General features: G+C 40.9%; 4 protein-coding genes across 5 annotated transcripts in view; 2 read left to right on the top strand and 2 right to left on the bottom strand.

Moving 5' to 3' along the window:
* The first annotated feature begins 593 nt into the window (after positions 1-593).
* On the top strand, positions 594-7,203 carry LOC117537331 (V-type proton ATPase subunit S1-like). Its single transcript, XM_034202516.1, has 10 exons — positions 594-887; positions 1,730-1,850; positions 3,030-3,104; positions 3,197-3,390; positions 3,477-3,514; positions 3,610-3,695; positions 4,435-4,655; positions 4,769-4,804; positions 5,851-6,091; positions 6,209-7,203. Exons 1-10 carry the CDS (start codon positions 766-768, stop codon positions 6,419-6,421), a joined length of 1,347 nt encoding a protein of 448 aa, XP_034058407.1. The 5' UTR covers positions 594-765; the 3' UTR covers positions 6,422-7,203.
* A 123-nt stretch (positions 7,204-7,326) lies between these two features.
* Positions 7,327-9,363, top strand: LOC117537333 (protein pitchfork-like). The gene is made up of 5 exons (XM_034202519.1): positions 7,327-7,575; positions 7,737-7,835; positions 8,435-8,568; positions 8,707-8,824; positions 9,151-9,363. The coding sequence occupies exons 1-5, from the start codon at positions 7,426-7,428 to the stop codon at positions 9,214-9,216; spliced, it is 567 nt and encodes a 188-aa protein (XP_034058410.1). The 5' UTR covers positions 7,327-7,425; the 3' UTR covers positions 9,217-9,363.
* Positions 9,364-9,366: 3 nt separating this feature from the next.
* On the bottom strand, positions 9,367-17,942 carry taf8 (TAF8 RNA polymerase II, TATA box binding protein (TBP)-associated factor). 2 transcript variants are annotated; one of them, XM_034202517.1, is made up of 8 exons: positions 17,753-17,942; positions 16,614-16,773; positions 11,748-11,846; positions 11,606-11,668; positions 11,353-11,477; positions 11,023-11,170; positions 10,430-10,572; positions 9,367-9,728 (listed from the first exon to the last, which is right to left on the bottom strand). In XM_034202517.1, exons 1-8 carry the CDS (start codon positions 17,798-17,800, stop codon positions 9,588-9,590), a joined length of 927 nt encoding a protein of 308 aa, XP_034058408.1. In that variant the 5' UTR covers positions 17,801-17,942; the 3' UTR covers positions 9,367-9,587. The 2 variants fall into 2 exon arrangements, with proteins under 2 accessions (XP_034058408.1, XP_034058409.1); XM_034202518.1 differs by having other exon boundaries at positions 17,571-17,920.
* Positions 17,943-18,515: 573 nt separating this feature from the next.
* The window catches only part of g0s2 (G0/G1 switch 2), a 795-nt gene continuing 285 nt past the window's right edge, over positions 18,516-19,025 (bottom strand). The window contains exon 2 of the mRNA XM_034202619.1: positions 18,516-19,025. This exon is cut by the window's right edge and continues 105 nt beyond it. Coding sequence (XP_034058510.1) covers positions 18,783-19,025 — 243 coding nt within the window. The 3' untranslated portion in view covers positions 18,516-18,782.

The following is a 19,025-nucleotide window of genomic DNA, read 5'->3' as shown; positions in this document are numbered from 1 at the left end:
TTTATGTTTTTCTTTAACAGTGGTTGTAAATGCATCTTATGGTTATAATGGGACATGATGATACGAACAGGGAAATATCAAAATGTAGGAGTGTGTCAGCACCATGGACAGTGGCCAGGTGTACCTGCCATTCATTGTTCAGCTGCAATATAGGCCTACATAGTATCTAAGTATCTATGCATGTCTGTTTATGGCAACCGAAATATTATGACAGTTTATTGTTAAAGCCTCAAATACTTTCGTAAACATTAGCCAGTAGTTGAAGAAGTATTCAGATCTTTAATTTAAATGATCATCACAATGTGAACAATTCCAGTTAACGTGTTTTAGTCAAACCTTTCATAAATATAATAAAATAAAAGTATTTTTTATCGGCAAAATGTACTAAGGTATTATAAGTATAATATGCATTAAAGTGTTACAAGTAAAAGTGTATTATTATGTATTCACATTTTATGTTTCAAACCATAAAGTGCATCTGTCCACTTGCTAACAATCGTTAACGTTAGCATTACAGCAGCAGCACAGACCGGAAGTCCCTGACAGCTAAGGATATCTTCCGGTGTCCTGGCTGAGATAAATTAAACTATTCCTGAGTTTTTAATGTGACCAGAACAATGTGGACAGAGCAACAGAAAGACAGCTGAGTATTTGCACGTGTGGGCAGAGCAGAAGGAAAGAAAGAAACCGGAAGTCCGTTTCTTTCAGCACATGACTGTCAGCTGATTTGCGTCACGTGAGCAGAACTTTGCGGAAATCGGAAAAATGTCTGTCTCGGGGAGCTCGAGTAAAGTGCGATTAATGGCGATGTTTGTGCTTTTATTCGCCCTGTTTTCATCACAGAGCTCCGCTGCTCAAGTGCCACTTCTAATGTGGTCCAGTGAAGGGTAATATTTCATTTATGTTGTTATTGATTCATTACTTTTGACAGCATAACCGGCCAGCTGTGTGTCATGCTAATGCTAACACTTGTTGCTAACTGTTTCTACTTCCAGATTCGACTAGCTAACTCGACCTAAACTAGCTAAATGCATAGGTTACACTTTAATAACAAAGTATGCACCGTTTGGTGTGACGCATTATTTTCATTTCATATGGTACAACACTTCGAAAAGAAACCCGAGTTTGGAAACATTGTTACATATCCTAACTTAAGGCTAGTTTCAATGTAATACATATATATGTTGCCTGTATACAACATTTAAGTGATGCAGTATGATCTAAATTGATTTCCTTTCTAATGATCTGTGCCACACTGGCATGTTTAACAGCTCGTTATTTTTCATATATATGTGCACTGTACACATTTGCACTCTTAACACATTATATATAGCAACTGCCGCACAGCTGTTCCTCAGGATAAATACCACTGTATCATATCTTATATTTTGCACATAATGTAAATACTCTGTTAGTAAACTTTTAGTTTCATCTAAAGAATTGAGTTTAGTTTTTCATAACAGTACAAATCAATTATTTAAAGTCACTTTACTTACATCTAGTGTTTCCATATATGATTTCAGTTGTCTGTGAACAAATCATTTGACTGTTACACTTTATTGTTACTGTCTGAAAGTGTGATGATTACACCCAAACATCACAAATAAAAAACATGTCATAGGTGACCGATGGCCAAATTAGATTATTTGAAATGCTGAATGTACTCAATGTTTATGCGACTTGTATTAGGTTTATACATTGTTTATTTTAATCTTTCCTACGTGTTCAGCCTGCCTCCCCTGGCCTCACCGGCCGCTGGTCACATCACATCCAACGACCAGCTGACTGCCTACCTCACCTCTGCCTTTGGCTCCGGCCCCAACACTGTGCTGCTATTCCTGCAGGACAAGGTCAGTCCCTGAAACCATAAATCTATACTCCTTCTTTACCACAAACATTATAACATATGCCACTCGACATATTGGGCTATGGGTGAAAGGTGTTGAGAAGTAGGACTACTCTTAGATGTTCCTAGATTTCCATATTCATTGAATACAAAGAGAGTTAATGGATATGTGTAAAACAGGGTAGTAATGAGTCAGTGTGTAGTTGCACTGCAGTCCCATGTGACTCTGTGTAACCGTCTTCTCCCTCTGGTGTGACAATGAGCCTCAGCATTACTTCCCCATTCTCAGTTCCTCTCTAACACATTGTCCGGGTCTGTTCTCTGTGGTGGATCGTCATTGTTGTGATAATTGGGATTTTTAACCGTTTTTGTATTGATGATCCTGCGCTCCTGTGTCCTGGATCGCGAGCCCTGGATCGCGAGTCGTGGCTGTGGTCCTGGATCATAAGTCCTGGATGGATATCCTCGTGGATTCATCTTCCTATTATACACACATGCATTTCCAAACATTTGGTCTACCTATGTTGCAAATGTATTATCTTTTCAATTTACACACGGCATCTATTGCACGTCTGTCCGTCCTGGGAGAGGGATCCCTCCTCTGTTGCTCTCCCTGAGGTTTCTCCCATTTTTCCCTTTAAACTGTGGGTTTTCTTCGGAAGTGTTTCCTTGTACGATGTGAGGGTCTAAGGACAGAGGGTGTCGTATTGTCATACTGATATTTTGTACAAACTGTGAAGACCACTGAGACAAATGTAACATTTGTGATATTGGGCTATATAAATAAACATTGATTGATATTAAAAGTAGTCAATGATTATGAAGAAAGATTGTTTATATTGGAACAATGCAAACAACCCCCCCCCTACGTATTTACTGTGCTTCTTGCCTTTCTCTATTCACGGCCTTCCCTTTGCCAAAGCATGAAAGCCCTGTTGCTTATATGTTTGATTAGTGTTATTTGTTCCCCATTTACCAAACCAGGGCTGTTTATGAACACCAGATTATATTTCCGAGCACACACGGAGCGAACAGCCAGTACACTGTGAGGAGATATTCTTTGAATCAGATAAACAATTGACTGAATTAGAATTGCTGAAACTTCTCAAACCCAAATATCGTATCACTTATCTGCTTATGTCGTTGTTGAATTGGATATTTCATTGTCCTTATTTGTGTTCAGCTAAGCAAAGAAGACTTCACGCTGTTTGGCGGAGTGTTTGGAAACAAGCAGGACAGTGCCTTCCAAAACCTTGAGGTAGGTTTTTATAACTTCATACATGACTACTACATAAAGAGGATTTTGTCACACTAATAAAACGTACAATTCCTCCCCTCTCTCCTCTCCAGGCTGCACTGCAGGCTTCCCCCTCCTCAGTGTCGCTGCCTGCTTTAGAGTGGTCCGACTCCTCTGTGATGCTGGCTCTGCTGCAGGAGAAGCTGGATGTCTCTCCGGTGCTCGTGGACGCAGACACTCTGTCCCATCTCAGCATCAACACATCCGCCAGCAACCTCCTGCTCATCAATCTCCCCTACTGCACCGGGTAAGACTTGTGCAGCATCCCAATCAATGGAAGATAAACAGTCTTTTCTGACTCTGTGAAAATTAACATTTATACTGTTTTTATAGCTTGGAAAAGTCTTGCAAGGAAGTCCTGCATGAAAATGGTACGTTTGTAAGGAATAGTGTAAAATAATCAGTATTTCGCTTATTTCAAAGTATATTTCCGATGTGTAACTCAAGTGTATTTTGCTTTCAACAGATGGAATTATTGGGGAGGTTTTGAGTATCATGAAAGATAAAGGTGTCCGTTTCACTGCGATGTACACGGGACTCCAGCCCTCACGAGTAAGATATTTCTACTAGCACATCGTGTTCCAGACTCACCATACATTTGAGTGATTTATATATTTATCCAACAACATATACATATACAGCATTGAGATATTATTCTTGAGATATTATTCTTAACCCTCAGATGCATAAGTGGGTATTTGTTGACCCGGTGAGGTGGTTATCTTGAAGTATCTTTGTAATTACATTTGGTTATCATTTCATATTCCAGCTATTCCTCAAAAAACATGTTTTGGATATCATGCCATTCAACTTTTACATTTAAATGTTAAGAAATTGTAGTTTTTGTTTTACTACCCCAAGCCTCCATAAGTGGATCAAAAATGTGACCCACTTATGGAATTTCGTTTTTTTTCCAAAATGTAACAATTTTTTCTAAAATTATAAATAGTGAAAAATTAAATGTAAAATATTTCTAGTGTGAACCAAAATATAATACTAAATATTATACAAGTGATTTTTCTGAACCAAAATGGCAAAAAAATGGCATAAAAACACATTATTCTAATACGGGTCCTTTTTGACCCACTTATGGAAGAGTGTAGTCACTAAGGGTTAAATAGCTTTTAATTTGTTTTGCACATTCTTACTCTCCCTCCTTGTGTTTATATCAATATTTGTATTCTATTTTTTAATAATCCTTCATTTTTTCCCAATCAAAGTAGAGCTACTGTCCCAAAACCTTATTTCACCCGGGTTAAATAAAGGATTTAGATTGTGATTATCCCTACAGGTGATTCCAGAGAGGTCCATGTCTCAGCAGGCTGTGGGCCGGTCCCTGCTGCAGGCCGTGGGGCCCACAGTCAAAGAGCCCATCATGTTTAATGAGACCGGGAACCCCTGCATCATGCTCTGGGCTCACAGTCTCAACATCAGCCTCACAGGCGAATGGATCGACCTCGCTACACAGACGCCATCGCTGGACGGATCCATTTGCAACGGCAGCAACTCACTGTGAGATGGCCGCCCGGCATGCTGCCATGTTTTTATGTCAAGTCAAAAGAACAGTTTCCTTTTATTCAAATGAAACAAGTCATTTTAAATGTATTCTTCTTTTCTGACTCTAGGCTTGTCCTGACCTATGCATCAGGCTACATACTACGGTAAGACGATACATTTATCATTTCAAAAAAGTGTCAAATGCTTTGGGAACTCGTTCTTATCAATAGTCTGATGACGATGTTGCTACAGACAGTAGCTTGTTAGCTTAGCACAAAAACTGGAAACTGTTATTCCATCTTTTCCCAAAGGTGACAAATCCATCCATCTCCTCAAAGCTCACCCACATTCCCCTCAATAAATAATTGTTGTACACTTTAAAAGACCTCCACTGGCTTCCTGTCTCCCATCGCATCAACTACAAAATGCTGGTCCTCACCTACAAAGCACTCCACCATCTGCCCCCCCTTATCTCACAAACCTTCTCACTCCTTATCAACCTCCACGGTCCCTCAGATCCACCGCAGCCGAACTCCTATCCATTCCCACATCCACACTCTGCAGCTTTGGGGACAGAGCCTTCTCAGTGGCAGCTCCTCGGCTCTGGAAGTCCCTCCCCCAAGATCTCCGTGACTCTGAGTCCCTCACAGTCTTTCAGTCCCGCCTCAAAACACATCTTTTCAACTCTGTCTACCCATAAGCCCCCCCCCCCCCTGTCAATCAACTTCCTCTTGACTGCCTAATTATTTATTACTTACTTGTTTGCCTGTCCTTGTTTGTCTACCCTCCCTCATACTGTAAAGCGTCTTTGAGTTGTGAAAAGCGCTATATAAATAAAATGCATTATTATTATTACTTTAACTACAGAGATTTTTAAAATGAGAGCAAATAAGTGTAACACTTCTGTTAAGCCACTGGGAAATGCTGTCCTTTCTTAAGTATTTCTCTTTCATGGTAACCGTTTGCACAGAGTTTCTGTTTCAGATCCTTTTTAATAATAACAAAATATAATATTGGAAAGGTTAGAATTAATTTCTGAAACATTAAATGAGTTCAAAGTAATAGAGCCAGGGTTAGTGCTATTGCTGTCTGTCTCAGTTGTCTGTACTTTTTTGAAACCACCACTACCATATATTTATAGAAAGGAACAGTCATTTCTCAACATTTTACACACATGCTGTCATTAATATACATTCCTGTTTATCTCCAGTTTTGCCATGAGTCAACGGCTCTACAAGGTGTCCGCACGAAACTGGTTCACGTTGGACTCTGTGCAGCTGCAGTTGAAAAATCTCACTGCGTCTTACATCGGGAGACGCAACATCTACGCGCCTGCAGAGTACTCCTTCCACTGCCAGTCCGTCACCAGCTTCAGAGACACCCTGCTGGTGCCGAGCAGCAACAACAACAAGAACACCACACAGTGGAAGCTCAACTTTTTCGACTTCCAGGTACAAATATATTGCTTTTACAGCCTTAGATTTTCTGCAGCAGTTCATCAAATTCCTTTTTAATGGTGTGTTCAGGTGTCTCTTGAGTTTTGTTCATTGATGTTTTTTACGATACAGATTCAGGGTTTCGGTTTGGCCAACGGAACAAACTTCTCCTACGCCAGCGACTGTGCCGGCTTCTTCACCGCGGGGATCTGGATGGGCCTGATTACCTCACTGCTCATGCTGTGGATTTTTGTGTACGGTATGCACATGATCATGCAGCTCAACACAATGGATCGGTTCGACGACCCCAAAGGTCCTTCGATTTCAGTGCCTCAGACGGAGTGAATCATTCCTCAAACACACACACTCCTCTGTCCTTCAGTGCCTCCTAGGAGACTCCCTCCTTGTCATGTTGCTGTTTTTTGGCCTTTTGCTTTGAATATATCTGTTCAAATCTTTACTCTGAATTTCTTTTCTGTCCTGAATCCTTCCACAGCTGTCTTTTGGATACGGTTATCTTGCAAAGCACATTTTTATTTCCCTCCACCAGTGCCAAAGAGGATGCTCCTTTTTTCCCTAGTTGATGAGAAGTGCATTTGCTAAAATATGTTTTTGTGCCACTGTTGGCCAGAATTATTTACCTTAAAATGATGAGCAATCATTTCTCAAAACCAGAGAATGTATTCTGTGCCAACATGAATGTGATGCTTGATGCTGTAGGACCGTATCAGACCTCTTCACTTTTTTTTTTCAACATAACTGTAATTTGCAAGATTACTGGTTATGAAAAAGAAGTGCGTGTATATAAAGAGTACATTTATGTTTGTGACTTTTGGAATTGCCTTGGAAAGGTATGTTAATAATTAACTTTGGATGTAGTTATGTTGCTACTAGCAGACAAATCCAACTCAAGTGCCACAAAGTACTTCAAATATTTCTTCTTGAGTAATTTATTTATGTAAAAAAACACGTTTAATGACTATTTTCAAAGTTTACTCCATTGCTTCAGGTTCATCAAAGAATAATAGTGCCTCACTTCTGCTTGTGTCAAACCTTTGAATGTGCAATTGCCTTGACTTGTAAATTGTCCCTAATTGAAAATAAAGATATCTGTAAATCTTGGTGTAGATCGGTTGTTTTATTGCAGATATCCGAATGTGTCATTTTTCACAAGTAGGAAACGCCATGAATTTGCGTCAATTAACGTAACAGTTCGGTTGCCATAGTTGCAATGTCAAAAAACACAACAACGACATTGCTAGTGGAGACGTTGCTAACAGTCTGGGAGCGTAATTCTACTTATAGTTTCTTGTTTTTCACCATTTTCTTTCCCACAAGTTGTTTCTAAAATGTCAGAAGCTCCAATTCAGGGAATCTGGTTCGGCACCTCCCAGGACAGGAAACTTTTCCCTGGAAATTTTGCACCAGACCGGCTGGGAAACCATATGGCACGACCGGAAGTGCCACACATCGGCCCCGGCAGCTATGACAACCACGAGGTCTGTGTCATCTGCTTATTTTTTTACCATGAAAAATATATACAAACTCAAAGTGTTTTAAACCCTAATTTGCTGGTTTGCTCCATCATGTTAACGTGTATTGTAATACACTTTATTTACATAGCTTCTTCCATTCATATTATATTTCCATTTATTTGCAGTACGGCACCATAGTGTATGATCTACAGAAGACACCGGGCAGTAAGAAAGGATACAGTCTGTCTGCGAGGACTGCAGCTCGCTTTCCGCCCTGCACCCAGGTACATATTCACCTCCAATGAGGGTTTTACCATAAGGGGGCTGTTTTGTAAGCAAACTTAGGCTACCACCATGAACATCCATTATTGCTAAAAAGAATAAGACAGAACTGAGGTTGGGTTTAAATTGGATAGGCCTTTAAGACATATTGTCTTCTTAATTGGTTTCACAAGCACAAACTTAATGTTAAATGTATGCCAAGATAAAATAATATTTCTTATGCGGAACAGGTTTTTGGATTACTGGTGTGTCATTGATTTTACATAATATATATATATTTCAATAGAATAACATTTTTGTTTCCCAATACCTTCCACGTCATGTGACCCAGTGACTCCAAATCTATATCAGCTTTTATTACTACACTAATAAGACAAACCTCTTTTATTGAATTTAAGTAATTTTTCAATTAGATTATAAATGTGAATGCCTGTCCAATAACCACATAAATTAACGTCCTCAAACAACACCAGGAGATATCAAACACAACTACTTCAATTATGTTCTTGGGATTCCCCCAGTTTCAAGTATGGTGCTCCGAGGCTGGAATACCCATCGAACATGTTACGTTTATTTTATTTCTTACATATTCTACCCCCAGACAGCGACCCCTTCCCCACTGCAGTACCAGCAGGATCAAAGCTACTCCAGAGTCCCCCCTCCTGGCAAAACCCCTTTCGCCTCGACCACACAGAGGTTCAAACCCATGTTGTGTACAGCCAAGGACAGCCCAGGGTAACACACACACACACACACACACACACACACACACACACACACACACACACACACACACACACACACACACACACACACACACACACACACGCACGCTTGACAGTGATGAACTGAGCTGACAGATGTTTGATACAGGCCTGGGACCTACGCTCACGATGCGGTGACTGACAGGAAGGTGAGCTGGCCGATGTGCTTCGGGAGCCCTGATTGGTCCAGACTGCCTCAGATAGAGAAGAAGTCCCTCAGAGTGAAGGTAAAGTCTTGACTCCAAAATGTCAAAATATACTAATTGAGGCATTTTCATTGTGCTTTACCATATTCCAGCTAAATCCAGGAATACTGGATGATGTTTTTCGACATATTATACCATGACTTTTTTCAGATAGATTCAACATACAATGGCGAAATACTATAGTACTATGAGTTATTTTGACATACCATACTATGACTTTTCTTTTTTCAACAAACTACCATACTATGAGTTTTTTTATTGATTATTTCGACATACTATAATGTCATCTTTTTTCTCTCACAACCTATACCCTGAATGTAACAACATGTAATGTTATTGTGTTTCAGCTAAACAATGAAAAGGAGTTCATGAAGCACAGAAGGAGAGTGGCCTACCTGAGTCTGTACTATTAATTGTAAAGTTAATTGATAAATGCCATTATTGACTTAAGAAGTTTCCTTTTTCAAATGTTTTAAACTAAATATTTACCAACAATGATAACAGATAGATAATGGTTGTAACTGTTGTCAGAAAATGATGGATATATAAAGAGGAAAAAAGGATATAGAAGCTTATTTTTTCTTTATTCACAAAATGACTATTGTTTATATTTTACACCGTGATGTTGCTTACAATTTTTTGACAAAGTGAGTTCTTGCTGAAAAATGGAAACAAAAAAGATCTCTTCAATAGAAGTCCGTCGGTATACAAAAATCCAACAGCAGTGCTGGTCCCATCAACACTGATCGCTATGGCAACTGAGAGTCTGTGGTTCATAAAGAGCTCATTTCTTCCTCCTCACTTTGGGCTTCTTGACCGGCCGGAGGTAAGGGTTGTCGATCACGCTGTCCTCCGTGGCCTTTACGGAGGGAACCACGCTGCTGGGAGGAAGCATGGAGTTCTCTTTGTCCGCTTCTGGATCATCCTGAGAGGGAAACGGAAACATCTCTTTAAGAGCTATCGTTGCTAAACACTACCATACACGCTAATCACGTTTACAGCATTTATTTTGCTTTATTGCTGGGTGATTTGGAATCTCATTCCTCTTAAATGTTCTCAAAATATGTAGCTTTGGTAATATTAAGCTAATATGAAATATGTATTATGTATAAACACGTGTAATCAAGAGGGCACATTTTATTATTTAAACTCAGTTCTTGTCTGGAAGCTTTTGTGTCGCTTTACCCGTTTGTGATTTTATGTCCCCTTAAACTGATTATCTGCTTTGCTATATGTTCGGTTCCTTCATTTTAAGTTGTCACATTTAAAATGTTTGAGCTGATTGCATACTTAACATTACCTTCCTGTTGAATGTCTTACTTTGACTTAATTTGTTTGAGATAATCTATATCTTTTTTTCCCTTAACAATCGTCATTACTTTAAGAAAAAAAGAAGTTTAACGAACTACCCTATGATATTTTATCGACATACTATTCGGACTTCTTTTTGAAAATATTATACTATGGCTTTCCATCATTTTTTTGTTGACTTTTGGGGATTTTAGGTTAGGTTTCCTTTGACTTTATTTTGGACATTCTATACTATGACTTTATTTTTGAACTAAATGACATTTTTACTATAAAATAAAACATATAAACATAAGTATTTTGTTTTAAGTGACTTACATTGGTGATGTTCCCTGCTGCGTTCTCGCTGTCGGTCTGGTCGTCCTGCTCCGAGGAGTCCGTCTCCTCCAGAGTCTGCAGCTCCAGCTCCGAGGGCAGGAGCGCGCTGAGATACGGGATGGAGCTCGGCTGGGCTGCGATCACTGAGATAAGCAATCACAGAGATAAGCGATGACGTAAAAACAAATACGACTTTCCGTGGCAGAACAGACGTGAAGCTGCAAACCGTGGTTGGATTACCGAACTGCCTTCACTGGCTTTCACCTGCAAAATGACTCAAGTCCCTCGATGGACAAAAAACAACTAGGAAGAAACCCTTCTTTAAAAAGTAGTAAAATGACCTGAGAGAAATATACAAAGACTGCCAAAAGATGTAAAACAGCGGCCATGACACTTATGGCGACTATGAAAAGCAGCAAAACCAACAGAGGACATAAAGTATCTACAAAGACACACAAAAAAACAAGGAATGTAAAGTGTGTTTTGCTCTTATTAAGGAATGGTTGTGCCCATGGTTTCATCACTCTCCATCGTGTAAAAAACCCATTACAACAGAGTTTGGAAAGACAGGCTCTCTTGTTGTAATCGCTCACATGGGAAGGCAGTGATGTCGTCTTTGAAAAGGCTCTGGGTCTCCCCGGTCTTCGCCATGAAGCGAGTGAGCGCTCGCTCCACGTCTCTCCTCTGACTCGCTGCCTTCTCTCTCACAACTTGGTAGTCCGATACAGGCTCTCTGAATGTCTGAGTGGAGATCAAAAATGAATGAAAAACACTTCACTTTCTGAATGTCATCCGTTAGACATTAAGAAGGGCTGGCTAACGCCCTGATGAGTGGAGTAACTGAAGGTCAACATTATACATTTAATGGCAAATGGCATTGGGTCAGGATTTGTTTGGGGATCTTTATAACAGTTTTTACTCACGGGTGTTTTGATGTAGGTGTGAGGGTCAGGGAATTCTGGGAAGTGGCCTTGGATGTAAGCAGGATGTGTGCGTTTCTGTCCCGCTGACAGAGCTCTGGGGGTCACAGGTTGGTTCGTCACTGGAGCTGAAGGCGACAGAAAGAATACGTTTAACTATATTTTTCAAATAAAGATCCAATTTAGAAAGCGAGACTACCATTACTCGTCAATTTCCTAATCCATACTAAGAGTGTAAAGCAGAGTGTGTACTTACGGGCAGTTATCACCATCCTCTGTGATCTCTTGGCATACACAGGCAGGGTGTCTGCGTTGAAACCTGCAGTGACACGAACATTGAATCAAGTCCTCTGCGTCACCGTGTGCATAGTTGATATGTCGGCGCCACTGGTACTTACCCATTTCAATGAGTGTGACCACAGTATCTGAGAGGGTGGGGACGCTTCTGGCTGTGTGTTCACAGTAAGCTTTAGCACACCGACCTATTTCAGTTATATCTGGAGAAGGGACAAAAACAACACTGGGGTTAAGAAGGACTGCATTAGAGCAGGGGTTCCCAACCTTTATCGAGCCAAGGACCGGCAGATACATTAAAAAAGAATCGCGGACCGGTTGTGAATTGTAACCACCAGCAGGTAGCAACAGAGGCTAATTGTATGTAACAGCCTGAACAAATACTAGAACAATATGCATCCAAAACATATTAACAACGTTTAAAAAAGAACCGGTGTCGTTTTTGGTTTTTCGGAAAAACGACGTTATTCAGTTTTTAAAACCAAAACGGGAAAAGAGATAAATCAACGTTTTGGTTTTGTTTGTATGATTTACGGATAATCCAGTGAATGCTGGGAAAACGAGGAGAAGGCGCATTATGAAGGAGATGTCCGGTCGCCTGTGTGTGCGTGTGTCACTGGCATTTGTTTTCAGAAGATATTATGATAGTGACGTTGGTTCCGATGCACTCCGATAGCATTTAGCACTACATCGAGATTAAGATTAAACTAACTTCTTTTGGGAACACCCGCATATAAGCTACCTATGGAGTTAGCCAGATGTGTGTAAATTACTGTTCATGGTCATTTGAAAACAAATGCTGGTGTCGGACAGACACGAACACGCAGAGCAGAGCAGAGCAGAGCAGAGCAGAGCAGAGCAGAGCAGAGCAGAGCAGAGCAGAGCAGAGCAGAGCAGAGCAGAGCAGAGCAGAGCAGAGCAGAGCAGAGCAGAGCAGAGCAGAGCAGAGCAGAGCAGAGCAGAGCAGAGCAGAGCAGAGCAGAGCAGAGCAGAGCAGAGCAGAGCAGAGCAGAGCAGAGCAGAGCAGAGCAGAGCAGAGCAGAGCAGGCAGAGCAGAGCAGAGCAGAGCACACACACAGGCACACACACACACCACACACACACACACACACACACACACACACACACACACACACACACACACACACACACACACACACACACACACACACACACACACACTACACACACACACACAACACACACACACACACACACACACACACACACACACACAACACACACACCACACACACACACACACACACACACACACACCCACACACACACCACACACACACACACACACCACACACACACACACACACACACACAACACACACACACACACACACACACACACACACACTACGATAAACTCACAGCTATTTCGCGGCCCGGCAGTAACGTTGTTGATGCGATGGGAGAATTATAAATATATAAAAATACTTTATCATAATATTTTTTAAAGTGTTTAATGTTCGCACCTATACCAGTCATATTATTTCATCCAGTAGCCTGGTTCGTCTTTCACCAGAAAAATGGCTTTTATGATGTTTCCGAGGGATTCGGCGGCTCAGGTCTCAGCCTCTCGTGCGCACGAGAAAGTTACCGGTGCGCCAAGTAGGGAGAGGAGCGCACAGGAGACAACCGTTTGATTGCAGACTGTTATGTTTATGTGGGGAAATGGCAGTGCATACATTATTTGAGATATATTTCAAACTCTGACTTCATTTAAGGACATGTCGGCCAGGGGTGTAGAGCTATATGTTCAAGCACCGGATTGGCAAAACAGGAGAGTCTGTAAACCAGTCTGCCTTGATGTCCGGGACTCTCACGGTATCTGCTGCCGCAGCTGTTTGAAGGAAAACCTGCTTCCCTTCAGGAAATGGCTGCAGCATCAGGAGGCAGCGGGACGTGTAACTCCGCCTCTGAGAAGTGCAGCACCAGCAGGTAAAGAGCGGTGCCTTTTTACGCACCGCCTTCGCGGTTTACCTTCATCAGAACAGCGAGTGACTGCAGGTTGCTACGTGTTAACCACACACACATCGAACTGCCCGATTACTCCCCCTTTTATTCGTTTATTTATTTATGAAGGAGACATTCACCAAGGCGCATGATGTGTGTGTGCTCTGCTCAGCTCTGTGTTTGTGTCTGTCCGACACCGGCATTTGTTTTCAAATGACCATGAACAGTAATTTACACACATCTGGCTAACTCCATAGGTAGCTTAGTCTGCCGGCCCTTGGCACAATAAAGGTTGGACTACATTTAGCTGTTATCCAGACACTAACAGTGCAGTCAACCAACAGGATACTCAAACTCTGCTCTTGAAGGCGGATCATTTGGCATAAATAATAAATGCATGAGTCACAGAGATGATATTTAATTTGTGTGTGCAGTAACTTTTTGGTGGAATATGTGGAAAGCAGTAGTGCTGTAGCGACGCGTCGACTTCAAAATATCGTCGACGACATATTTCCGCGTCGACGCGTCGCTACACACACGTGGGTCACCCAGAGCAACAAGCAGTTCGCAATCGCACTTCAAACACAATGGAGACTGAAACGGCTACCACCTCCTCCTCACAGGATTGCGCACGAAGCCCCCAAACGAAAACATCTCGCCCTAGGTCTTCAAAAGCATGGGAATATTTTAAAGTTAGTCCAAAACGCAAAGATATTTATATATTTATATCTCACTGAGACTGCTGCATAGCCTAGCAGAAGCAGCAGCTAGCTGTGGTGGCTACCATTAGCAGCTAGCATTTGCTCTCCGATTTTTACATAAAATGGAATTATGGATTATAAATTCAATCATTTTTGTATACATAGACGTTAAAAACCTATGGATTAACCGATTCAGCCGCGTTTCTCATTTAAATGCCATTGAACACGTCTTTTGATCAGATTGACAGCTACGGCGGTGAGACGATCTCCCGAGAAGCTCTGTGAAGGTACGTGTTGTGATGACTGTATTTGCTTCACCTGTCGCGAGTCCGGATCACTCAGTGATGATACTATATACCTACATAATCTGTGGAGTCTCAGCTTTAATCGGATATATTGTATGTGCAGCTACGATAAGTAATAAGGGTACTTTTATCTTGAGTTCTGTGCCAATGTCCGTTAGCATTTTTCGCTCAGGGGTCATTTAGATGCTTCTTATGAGACTTGTGTTTTGTTTTGGTAAACATGGTTTGTATCGTCAGTTAGCTGAGATTATTTCCGTTAATCTGGTATAACACATTAATAGGTTCTTAAATATTAAGATCTCCTGAGACACTGTATCGTGAAAAAAAATGGTTTACATTACGTTTTTTTTACATTACGTTTTTTATGAATTGAACAACAGAAAAATAATCGTTAGATTAGTCGACTAATCGATCAAATAATCGCCCGATTAATCGTTTTCAAAATAATCGTTCCCCCCAGCACTAGAAAGCACACAGGGTTGATACAGCAGAATAAAGATAGGACAATATTGGCTTTTTATCGCAAATGATGATTAAAAAGACTCAATAGGTTGATTGTGACGAGTTTCCATGATGAGGTTTATGGAGAATCCTGTAATGAGTAGCGGTGGGTACCGCGCCCCGGTATTAAACGCCCCGGGGCGGAATTATTAAAGACCGTGGTACCGATAAGCTCCGACGTTAGCGGTCTTTTTATCGGTACTGGAGACATGTACAAAATATATGTCTTATGTATTATTGCTACACAAACATTAGATTGCAGTTTTAGTTTCGCCAACTCCGTTTCTAACACGCAAAAAGACTGCAAAATGTGTTTATGATTATTTTTAGTATTTTCGATCTTTCCAATCCAGACGAGAGATCTCTCTCTCTCCCGTCTGTGTGCGAGGGGGCGGGGCAGTTTACACACACGCAGCTGCTACATGCAGCAACACACACACACGGAGGAGATGGCGGAGAGAACGCGCTCCGAGGTGGTTAAACTTTACCCGTCTCGATGTGGAGAATGCTCGTTGCTAAAAGTGCAATAAGAGTTCAGCATGTGAGGGCGGTAACACGAGCAATGTGTCTAAACATTTATCAAAAGTGCTCCACATTCAGACCGGGTTCGACTGTCTTTCTAGCAGCTCTGTAGCCCCGTCCACGAGTAACGTTTCCACGTCAGGTGTTATGTATGCTAGCAGCAACACACGGAGTTAACTCAATGATTCAAACATGGGTTAATGATTATAGGTAACTGAGTTACTCTTTATTTAGTTAAAGTTTCAGCTATTCTGTTCACAGTTCTGTCATCACATTATTTAATACGATTTGTTAAAACATTGTTGTTTCTTTTGATGTGAAATATTATTTATTTAATTTAAATAAAAAGCTATGTTAGTTTTGTTCACAATTTGTTTAGTTTGTTTCTTTTTTTCTCTCCAGAAGAACCGATAAGAGTACCGTTAAAAGACCGGACCGATAAGCGGTATCGATAAAAGTAGCAGTACCGTTAAAACCTTAACGATACCCATCCCTAGTGATGAGTCATATATAGGGAACTAGCTTTCTATCATGTTATATTAGTGAAAGGTAGAGCCTGTCACTGCTTTCATATTTGACTCAGGCAGATGCAGGAAGTTAAAAGTGTGCTCACAGCAGCAAATAAATGATGTATTGAATGTGGAGCAATGTGGACTTGGCCCACATAATGCGGTCAGTACCAGGGTTCGTACTGATCCAACAAATCCAACTCAATGTCATCAACAATAATGAAGAATTAGATCCAATCACTATCTACACAAAAAAGGGGCCCGCACAAATGATTTCAACAGAGAATTGTATTCTTTTTGCCCCAAATCTCGGCACACAAAATAAATGTGTAATCTCGCACAGTAAGATAGACATGACTGCGCTTTAATGCGAGTCCATAGAAATGAAAATGAGTCGCACTCTTTGTAATCTCGGTGTGCATCTCTAAGGATAAATGAAGCTCCACTCTAGTGTTGATACATACAGCTCTGCATCATCTCAGTGAGCGTCTCTACGGCTGCCTTCTCGGCGCTCTCGAAGCCGCTCTCTGTCAGCAGGGCGCTGACCACGACCTGCAGGGTGCGGCGCCGCGCCAGGTGGTAGTTCTCTGCTGGGCTGGTGGCGGCTTTACCCCCACTCCCCCGCTGGAACACATGCAAGGAATAACACATCAAGTAGGTGAGAAGAAAGGTCCCCAAGAGGACACAGTATGAAAGAAGAACAACATAAGACTCTAAGGGTGGGAACAAAGCTCAGTTACAACAGTCCAATAATATGAGAGTATGACATTACAAGGGTTTTAATGGTCCAAGCTAATTTAGCTTAAGAAGTTTTCTACCCGGAAACGTTACGTTTCTTAAGATGTTCTGAGCTGCAGTGAAGAACAAGTACAAGTAGCCTTAAAGGGAAATACTTAAGTACAGAAATGCTTGAATGTGAACTTAAGTACAGTACATCAGTTTATGTACCTTTCGCAGTCTTTCCCATGACATTATTCTGGTTGATCAATAACGTCAATGTTAAAGAGAAACACAATTATAGATACTTTGCTAACTACTGAGTATATGATAATACTCAAGTAACATACAAGTATGTTAATTATTTTTAAACTACAACTTTAGTTTATGTACTTCTTGTTAGGTATTTTCCACCACTGCTTGTTGACAGGCTTGAATTATTGTTACAGGAGCACATGTAGCTACACATTAGCAGGTGTAACGCAGGGCAACACATACAGATAATTGTACCTACACTACAACCCTACTGTACACACCATATCAGTCACATTGTTAGCTGGTAAGTATAGTTATAAAGTCCGTAGCGTTAGAAACATGTCCACATGCCTTGTAAATGTAACACATAACGATACTTAGATGTTGCCATTACCATTCATTAGCTTTTACATGCACATTAGTAACATTAGTACGGTGATGTAGCTAACCTTGTCGTCTGTGATGAGGTACAGCAGGCTCATTGTGTATTTAGGAGAAGTTATTTTAAGTTATTGAGACACATTCAGCACAGACGAGTGTCTTCCATCTAACAGCTAACAGTTAGCAAAACACCTACAGCTCAGTTAGCTTCATAATGCTAATGACGGTGAGTATAAAAGCCGTCTCTTACCCCTCCTGCACTCAGTGCGGCCCCCGAGGCCACCGCAGGGTCCGCCATATCTTATTTGGTGTACTGTTTCTCGTTGGAGTTAAGTAATTTAATTATATCGTAACAAAACATTAATTTCTTCGACGGCAGTTTTAGCCGCGGTTAGTAAACAAGGATCTATTTCGTCGTTTCCGGTTTGCGGAAGTTGAAATGAACCCGATATGTATTTACTGCCGCCATCTAGTGGTTGTTTGTAGAATTACACACACTGTCAATCTGTCAGTGACTTGTGGACACTGGACAGTGATGACATGATGGTAGTTTTATTCAGTTACTGTACTAATGTTTACTCTATTCGTCTAATTGCGTGAGTTACACATTTGAGTTACTTTTTGGATCACATTTGCGTTGCTGAAGATCAATCAGCCAAATATTCTCAACGTAACAAACGTTTTCATTATGCAGAATGGGCCACTTTAGAAAAATAACACATCCGGATTATAAATATTGAACAACTAAACACATCATCCTCTATTATTTGATTTATATCTATGCTGACTGGAATACATTTTCTGCAGAATGTGTACTTTTACTTTTCATACTTCAAGAAGGCCTACGTTTCGATCACAATATTTACATCCTTTACATAAGTAAGGAACAAAATGTAAGTCTTTAACCTGTAATTGAGTATTTTTATGTACAATCTATTCTTTATTATACATCTATTTTATGTTCTTGCAACATGTACAAAGTAGCACTCTAAAATAAGACCTGATTGAGTTGCTAGCTGAAAAATAGCTTTATTCGAGTGTAAAACGAATTTAATCACTACATTTTTTCCCAACACATTCATCAAGTCACATCCACAAGTATCTGCTGCCCAGCAGCCAGACATTAGCCTGCAGTGTATATCATTTCTTTCATGTTTAACCAAATCTGAAATAAAAAAACGAGTACAAAGTGACAAGTTCAACGTGGTGATTTAATTTAGCACCATTACCATTAACATTTTAAGTGTTGTGTCCATTTACACCAGTAGAGGAGGGTTTCCTTAAGAACCAAGTAAGCGGATGGAGCTTCTCCTCCGGCCCATCACCAGGTGTTTGGCCTTGGCCTCCATCAGCTCCGTCTCGTACACGTCATCCTCTTCAGGGCTGACCGCGGTCATGTCTGGCTTCTTCTCCTTCTCCTTCTCCATGATGAGCTCTCCTGGAGCGTCCTCAACAGTTTCCTGCTCCCCAAACGGCAGGAGAACAGTTTCCACCAGTCCTCCCACGACTCCCAGCACCACCAT

The sequence above is a fragment of the Gymnodraco acuticeps genome, unplaced genomic scaffold (assembly GCF_902827175.1).
Source record: "Gymnodraco acuticeps unplaced genomic scaffold, fGymAcu1.1, whole genome shotgun sequence".
NCBI classification, from domain to species: domain Eukaryota; kingdom Metazoa; phylum Chordata; class Actinopteri; order Perciformes; family Bathydraconidae; genus Gymnodraco; species Gymnodraco acuticeps.
This window is presented reverse-complemented; position numbering and strand designations above follow the sequence as displayed.